The 9,320-nt window shown below is 34.0% G+C and overlaps 1 protein-coding gene across 1 annotated transcript; it reads right to left on the bottom strand.

Moving 5' to 3' along the window:
- Positions 1-3,810: 3,810 nt before the first annotated feature.
- On the bottom strand, positions 3,811-7,466 carry LOC111889018 (probable LRR receptor-like serine/threonine-protein kinase At1g74360). Its single transcript, XM_023885146.3, has 2 exons — positions 7,241-7,466; positions 3,811-7,130 (listed from the first exon to the last, which is right to left on the bottom strand). The coding sequence occupies exons 1-2, from the start codon at positions 7,287-7,289 to the stop codon at positions 3,976-3,978; spliced, it is 3,204 nt and encodes a 1,067-aa protein (XP_023740914.1). The 5' UTR covers positions 7,290-7,466; the 3' UTR covers positions 3,811-3,975.
- Positions 7,467-9,320: the final 1,854 nt, after the last annotated feature.

The following is a 9,320-nucleotide window of genomic DNA, read 5'->3' as shown; positions in this document are numbered from 1 at the left end:
TGATAACAGATAAGTCATGAGTAAATTCATACTAAAAATGTTTGATAAACAGAGAAATCATAAGTAAATTCATACTCAAAATGTTTGATAAACAGATATATCATAAGTAAATACATACTTAAAATGTTTGATAACAGATAAGTCATGAGTAAATCCATACTCAAAATGTTTGATAAACACAGAAATCGAATCTGTGGTTTCTAGATAATGAGATCTAGTTAATGCTTATAGTGAGTCCTATAACTAGGCTATATGACTTAAGTACCCCCTATAATGCTTCTTTGGACGTAGTAGAAATGAATAAGATATTTATCACCTACTTCGATTGATCATTCGAGGTTGCAGCTAGCAACCACGGATAGGGGTGTAAACTTGTATAGATCTATACATACATATCTCAGCTCCGTAGATTAACAGTTATAGTGGTGTGGGTCTTCTAAGTATTTTTGCACTTAGGTAATGAATAATGTCTCACTCATAAGGACCTTAACTAAGGTTTATCATAAAAGTGTATAATACTCGCTCAAATAAGTGGGAAATCCCATGGTAGTGTACACAAGTACATAAACGATTTCAAGATATGAGTTTTACAACTCGTATATATATATATATATATATATATATATATATATATATATATATATATATATATATATATATATATATATATATATATATATATATATATATATATATATATATGAATGATGTGAACTTGAAATACTACGAAGGTGGTAACTTGTTATGACATAATTTTTATAGCATACTTTGTCATAAAATCATAACACTTTTATAGTAGGATAATATGTTGTCTTGACTAGTTGTATTATTTAAAAAACGCAACTATAACATATATACATAAAACATATGTATCACTAGTTTAGTTATAAATGTAGTATTATTTAACGAAATAACATTTATAAGCTACTTTTAAAATCAGTAAATGATAGTCATGAACAATAAATGCATATAAGACATGTATTCTCCCCCAAAGCGTAAAAATATTAAAAGGGGGCCGTAAACACTCACCTTTGTAGCATGAACTAGGTTCGTGGGGTGAAACTTGTCATGCAAAATTGCTAAGCATCATTCCTTGCTCTTAAAGCAAATCACCGGGTCTATTTATATTACTTTATAAACCAAGGGTAGTTTTGGTATTAGTTATTAAGTGTAGGGTGGTCCTTGTTAAAATAAATAAGTTCTAGGGATCGATTTGTTAAAATCATCTCTAAAGGTCAGATATTGTAATATATTTCCGAAACAAGAGGCTGAAGTGAATATGTTAAACCCAAGTTTAAGAATGGGATCAGTTTTGAGGACAGTTGTCCATGGACGGCTGTTTCTAGTTAAATGAAAGAAAGTTTGGCTTAGTTAAGAACTATTTCTAAGTGAGGGACCTTTTCCGTAAAAATCAGAAAAATTAAGGGTTGCATTTAATTATTTTGTAATACAATTTCCACGGAATCCTGGTACACGTTTCGAACATGTATAACTTTCTCATATGATCTCCGTTTTGGACGTTCTTTATATCAATGGAATCCTGGGAACATGTTTTATCCAATTTTATTATCCATATCCCCATCTAAGTCAAATGCGAAAATTTGATTTTTAGGACATCAAATCTCACCGATTTTTGAATTGTTTTTTGTTTGATGACGATGGTCAACTTCTCGGAATTTTGAGGTATCCTGAAGGTACTTACGAGAAATATGATCTCATTTGTACTTAAAATCCTTGAGGTACTATAGCGTAGGTCCTACTACGGTGTGGATTTTATAACGAGTGATCATGAGACGATAATATCTTATATTCTTCAAACGGAGACGTGTGAGTTGTAGTTGCGAGTCGGTTGCACATTGACATATGTAAACGCACCAGTAACTCGGTTGTTATAAAACATATCGTTGTGTGTAATTTGATAAGTAAGTACAAGCAAGCATTTGGGTCAAAGTTTATCTGTTCCTTTTACCCCATGTGGATAAAAGTGATATATGTGGGCCCCTCAATGATTTAGTGATGACACCCCTAAGTGCTTGGCCAAGCCTTGACTGATTTGATTTGTTCAATTAGTTGGTCGTCATAAATCGGAAATCGGGAAACAACAGATGAACAGATAGAATAATTATAATTCATTTCTCAGTCCATATGATATCCAGAATAAAGGAATATATGATCCCTTATCTAATGGACACGTCATTGGCTAGATTAGAGTTCGACAGCGGCTTTTAAGAGCTACAATTGCTAGTCGGGTTGGAGTCATGCTTGCAATAATAGTTATTAGACTTATCCAAGTGGGAGACTGTTGGAGTAGGTGTTTAAGCCATAATTATTATTGGTATGTACTTGACCCGAGAGTAGCATGGTCCATTTGGGTTGCATGGCATCAGAACAGTTTGGATAGACTTTTGTGAGAAGAGGATATTTATGACTTATTAATAAATTATATGTTCTAATATATTAATATTATTTAATTAGTGTTGATCAAGAATAAGTTTGGAATTAATTTTGTGATCCAAAGAGACTAATTAAATAATTGGGGATTAATTTGGTAAATCATTCATTCTTATAAAGTTGACTTATGATACATAGTTCTCATGTTGGGCTAAACCCATGTGGTGACCCATGGATACTCCATGGAGGTTTAAATCCATGGATCATGAGGAATATGGAAAGTCATGAGTTACATGGTGTAACCCTAATGTGCAAACTATATAAGAAGCCCCATAGCTCATGAAATTGACACTAAGGAGTGATTTGTGATAGACACATGAGGGCTAGCCGATTTTGAGTTTAAATAATCTTCTCTCAAGTTATTCCAATTGTTGGTGGTGTTGTGTAAACCATTTGAGGTGCAACACTTAGGGCACTAAGCTCTTTAAGGTCCAAGGAATCAAGCTACAACAAAAGGTATGTCATTCTACTATATTTCATATTGTACATACTCTGTAATATGCTAGTTAAGATGATACCTTGGAAAATTGATATTTGCATGTATAATAGAGAAAACATAGATCCAAGGTATATAGAGTTGCATGTACACCATAGGAGTGTTAGAATGCTCAAAACCCAACAAATTTATTAATCACATAACAAATTAACATATCAATTATCGATTTCCAATTAATATATTAATCACATAATATATTAAAAAATTGTTTTTCTCTCTCTCCTAATATCATTTCTAGCTATTTCTGGTTATGAGGGCAACTCAAAAAGAATTTTGCTTCTAATTGCAAGTTTATACTAATTTAGTTATGATCTTAGACACCTTACTCAAACAATAGGTACATCCTAAACATGATAATTATTCTTTATAATATTATGTTATGTGTTAAATTGATATTAATTAATATAAAACTTATCTTAATGTTTTAACTTTATTCAATATTTTATAAATATAGTTTATAATTTAACAAATGTCATCTTAATTTATTTATTTTTTGAAACGGCAATTCTAACATACTCATAAACTAGACATTAATTTACTTATGTCCACGACAGGACTTGAACCTTCAACCTCAATGAAGGATGACAACACATCAAATTCGAACAAATATTTAATTTGATTATATTTTTGTAATAGCAAGTTTTATAAAGCTTTTACATAAAAACAATGTAAATAAACATGTAAAAAATAACAAGTTGAGGGTGTTCTTTTTAGAATCCAAGAATCTATATAAGGTTTTTTTTTTAAATATTTGGGAATATAATTTTTTGGTATAGAAAATGATTTAAACAATAATGATGTGCGATGATGAAGTACTATTTGTTTTAATTTTTTTTCTTACTTCATTGTGGTGTATTCATCTGTTTTAATTTTTTTTTTACATCATTGTGGTGTAAAAGAAACAATGTTGGATTGAAATGATCTAAGATATAGTTATTAAAATGGAGTTTTAGTAAAAGATTAATTACACTTTAATACGTTTAACATTTAAGTACAACATACATATTTCTACATTTACATTCACATATTTAAAATCCTTTTGACCTAGCCGAAATTCGAACCAACGTTTCTAGCACCTCCTTCATATCAGGTCGGGATTGAGGTGCATCCACAGTGCACCTAACTCCTAATCGCAACAATTCACGCATTTCCGCCGCCCCTTCAGCTAGTCCAGACACCATAAGTGACACCGGAATCAAGGACCAACGCCCCATCACCCTTTTCGACCACTCCACCAAAGACTCTCCTCCTCCTCCTTCCACCGCCCTCCTCCCTGTCGCCAACTCCATCACCAATACACCATAGCTATAGACATCACCTTTTGTTGTGGCTTGCCATGTTTGGCCATACTCCGGTGCTACATACCCAATTGTCCCGGCCACCATCGTGCTAACATGACTACCACCACCATCAACCACCCTAGCCAACCCAAAATCCGTCACACGAGCCGTCCCCTTCTTGTCTAGTAACACATTGCTAGCTTTTACATCTCGATGAACAATTGGAGGATGACACTCATGGTGTAAGAACACAAGTGCATGTGCAACATCAATGGCGATATTGATTCGCCGCCTCCATGGGAACCCAATTCGATCGTGAATCACATCTTCTAATGTACCACCCTCCATGTACTCGTAAACCAATAGCTTTTCAGATCCATCCAAGCACCATCCATATAGTGTAACGAGGTTCGGGTGGGGCCACCCAAACCCGTTTCCTGTTAATACTTCCATTTCGGCTTTAAACTCTTTTTCCCCCTCTGCGCCTTCTCTTAGCTTCTTCTTCACTGCAACTACCCTCCCATCCGGCAAAACACCATGGTAAACCGTCCCAAAACCACCTCTTCCAATGATTCTATCATTCGAAAAGTTTCCTGTGGCCTTCAAAATGTCTGCATGCGTGAACGCGGTTTTGTCCAAACGGATTACCTTCACCCCATCTGATAACCATGGCGAAGAGTCATCATAGCCATTTCGTGGCTTTATTTCCGGCAGAAGAAACTGTGGTGGTTCCATGGTGGACTTGGTGGCCATGCAGATTATGATTGTCATGACACCACACACAAAGAAGGCAAGTAAAAGAAAGATGAAAATCAAAACCGCTCCCCATTTTGGCGCTATTGATCTTCCACTGGTAGAAGATGAGTTGTTTGTTGAATTTTTTATGAAAGAAGGCAGACGTAACAATGGATTACCGAGGAACGACCATATTTCAAAAGTTGCAAGTTGTCCTGTGTCTGGAATGTAGCCGGAGATATACGGATTGTAGGAGACATTAAAGCTGCTCAAATCTGTCAGATTGTTCAAGTTCGTCGGAAACGTCCCTGAGAAATTGTTATATGATAAATCAAGATTCCTCAAACACTTGAGGTTGCCAAGCTGCATCGGAACTCGCCCTGAGAATTCGTTCTGAGAAATATTGAACACGACGAGGGCCATATCGCCGATATCCGCCGGAAGTGTGCCGGAAAATTGGTTTCCCCCGAAGTGCACCATGCTGTAGTCACTCATCTTCCCGATACTTGAAGGTATCTGCCCAGATAAATGATTTCCACTGAGTTGAATATATCCGGATATTGTTTCTACTCGAACGTTCGTTTCAGGGAGACAAATCGGAAAAATCCCGTATCCTTTGAGCAACTTATCCCACAAATTCTTACATTTCTTCATGTTAAGAAGGGTATACACAAAACTGAATGGCTGGTAATCCGCCGGAATCCATCTTCTGAGTGTCGAACATTCTCCTGAGTCTGCAATGAGAGCGTCTTGTCTGTTTACTAGGAAAGTTGGCGTCGCGTTCTTGCCCATGTTGGTTAACGCCGGTGAAAAATGACCGGAAAGTTGGTTGTTTTGAAGATTTAGCCACAACAAACTCCTACAATTCCCTAATTCCGGTGGTATTTCACCCGTTAAAGAATTGTTTGCGATCATCAACCATAAAAGGGACGTCAATTGTCCAAAACTTGATGGGATTGATCCGGTTAAATGATTATTAGAAAGATCGAGAGCTTGAAGTCCTTGCATGTTTCCATATTCTGAAGGTATGCTGCCGGAGAATTGGTTGTTTGCAAGAAAGATGAACTTCAAACTTTCCATTTGAGAGACTTCGATCGGTAACTCGCCGGACAAATTGTTGTAACTCAAGTCTAGGTTTGATAGATTATGTAGCCGGAGTATTCCAGATGACGTTAACCCGCCGGTGTAGTTGTTTGAATGGAGGAACAAGGTTTTTACTTGAGTTAGCCGGCCAAATATCTCTTGTATATCACCTCCAAAATTGTTCCTGCTTAAATCCAAGAACTCCAGGTTCTGCAAACCGAGTAAAGTCGCCGGAATCTCGCCGGTGAAGGTGTTGTTGCCTAAGTAAAGCTGTTGAAGATTTGGAATTACTCCAAGCTCTCCTGGAATTTTCCCAGAAAAGTAGTTTCCCCACAAGTTCAAGATTGTTAAATTCTTGCAATTTGAAATGGTCGTCGGGATTTCTCCGGTGAATGCGTTTTCCGATAGGTCCAACGCCTGTAAACTGCAGTTGTCTGCGAAAATCCAGTTCTGGAGGTCGTTATTTAACCGGTTTTCGCACACTGCAAATCCCTTGAACCTGTGGAATCCAAACGACAGGTTTCCGGTCAAATAATTTGCGCTCAGATCGACGTACTCCAGCTTTGGGCACCCATCAATTGAGTTTCCAATTTCACCGGAAAAATGATTTGCCGAGAGATTAGCAACCACCAGACTGCTGCAAATCATCGGAAAACTCATGAAAATATCACCGGAGAGTCTGTTGACAGATAAGTCAAGAACTTCCAGACTACCAAGTCCAGTCAAATTAAGCTCACTATCAATCATGTTGTGTGACAAGTTCAATACTTTGAGGCTTTTACAGTTACCCAAATCCACCGGAAAGCTGCCGCCGATGTTGTTGGTTGATAAGTCGAGGTAGGCAAGCTCCGTCAACGCCGAGAAGTTCTTGAAAATCTTCCCGGCGATATTGTTGTTGGAGAGGTTTATCCCGACGACTCGGTTGCCGGAGCATGAAATTCCCGGCCATGTGCATGGTGAAGACGCTTGTGGGTCCCATTTGTTGTAATCACGTTGATTAACTTTATTCTCCTGTTCTAGGAATGATCTCAAATCGAGAAGTACCTCCTTGTCTAAGTCCAATAAGTCTCCAATGGCTTCTCTTCCTGAAATCATAGTCTCAGTCATGAAATCATAGTATTTCTGGCTTTTACTTATCAACTTCCATTTATAAATGTCGAAACAATTAGAAGGGATAACAACTAACAAGAATTACCTGAGACTAAAATCAAGAACACGATGAGTACAAACTTTTGTGTGGACATGATTCTGCTACTAAGTTTTCTGCTTTAAGAAATGTAGTTCAATGGATTCTTGTGATTCATGGTTCAAAGGAAGCAGAAAAGGTTAAAAAGAAAATCAAATATAAAAAAAAATGGTAAGGAAATATGGAATGATTCAACGGAAATATAGAGACCGCCTGCAGATGGAAAAATATGTTTTTTGGTATGACTTTTATATGTTAAGTTTTAGTTATTATCAATTTGAATCTTTTATAATTAATAAAGATAAAGATACGAATTTCAATTATAGTAGGATTGTAATACATTTTTGTTCTTTAATTTCTGAAAACTTTTTGTTTTATTTTTTGTTTACCTATGTTCTATATGAATAATTGGACGTTTACATCAATCTTTATATATTAGAAAACAGTTTAATGTGTTCTAACTAAAATTTGTCACGTTATTAGTACTCCAAACAAAAGAAATAATATTTAATTTCAAATGTGACAAGAAAATATTGGTTGATGATGTTTGAGTTCAAACTAATTAAACGTAAGTGTTGATATTTTAATGAACAATAATTATATGTGAGCTAGAAAGTCAAATTCTGACTTTAGTAAGGGATGTTAAGTTGTAATTTTGAAGGATAACTTATGCGAAATAGGACCAAGATTATAAACTTTTATTTTCATTGAAACTGCGACTTTAATTTAACATAACCAAAAAAAAAAAAAAAAAAAAAAAAAAAAAAAAAAGTTCGAGATTTTTATAGCACAAGAAAATTTGGATATGCTCAAAGCAATATTTGTAAATATACATTATTTTCACGCAATTTACCCCACTTCAATCTCTTAGGTTGAGTTTTTTTCGCATAATGTTTTTGAAATGAATGAAATTTGTCAAAGGAATTGGAATCTGGAGGAATTGGAATTTGATTGTACCAGAAATTTAAATGCGTTTGGTTGAAATGGAATGGAATCTGTTTTCTATTTGGTTTGTTGATTGCCAAAGGAATTGGAAAATGATTTTGGTAATTTGACAAAAATACACTTTGTAGTGATTTTTTTGTACCTTATTCATATTTTTAATGAACATAGCAAAATTTTATATAATACAACATTTTTTATTGAACTCTTCTATAAAATATAAATTAAAAAATAACTAACTTGTAACTTGTTTGGAAATGCGAATGAAGAAATATATAATCTGTAATCGTAGAAAAGATATGAGGATTAAATGGAGATGATTTTTTTTTATATCTCTCATAGATAATAGGAGGATAGTTATAATAAATAAATAAATAAATAAAAGGAATTGAATTTAGAATCTTGTAAGAATTGGAAATCTCTCAAATAAGGAATGAAATTGCTTTTATGGAAATCAAATTCCATTCATTCCATAAGCCAAACACGTTTTTCCTTTGATTTTAGTTTTTAATTCTTTTTAATTCTTTAGGAATCATGTGAAACAAACACACCCTTATAGATTAGAAGATTCATGGTGCATCTTTCAATGAATTGTAACGTCAAATTGTGAAACATCTATTGCATGAATCGTTTGAAATAGAAATTTTGAAACATTTTTAAAAATAATTTTAAAAATACTTAACTAATAACTGCAGAAAAAATCTCAAACTTCAAATTCTTTTAACTAATAAAAACAAATAGTGTTAAGATGCTTATATGAGGACATCACGGTTTAAAAAAAGAGGAAAAGGTAAATTGTATAACTATTTCAAAAATAATTATCAAAGTAATCTTCCAAAATTCATCAAGCTCATTTATCTTCAAAATGTTATTAAGCAATTGTGCTAATTTAAACACATATCAAAATATTATTAGACATGGAAAGACTAGTAAATAATACACAAAAAGAACATATTTCAATAAAAAAGAAATCATCTCATTAAACATCAAATTTGTCATTTTGGGAAAACAATGGAAGAGATATTGTAACGACGTAAAATTTTCAATTAATTTTTCATTTTTAAAACGTGGTAAATTACATATAATATTTCTTAAAACTTTAAGTATCAATGTCAAAACATATTTCAAATTAGTTTTTCACAACTCC

The sequence above is a fragment of the Lactuca sativa genome, chromosome 4 (genome assembly GCF_002870075.4).
Source record: "Lactuca sativa cultivar Salinas chromosome 4, Lsat_Salinas_v11, whole genome shotgun sequence".
In the NCBI taxonomy this organism is placed as follows: Eukaryota; Viridiplantae; Streptophyta; class Magnoliopsida; order Asterales; family Asteraceae; genus Lactuca; species Lactuca sativa.
This window is presented reverse-complemented; position numbering and strand designations above follow the sequence as displayed.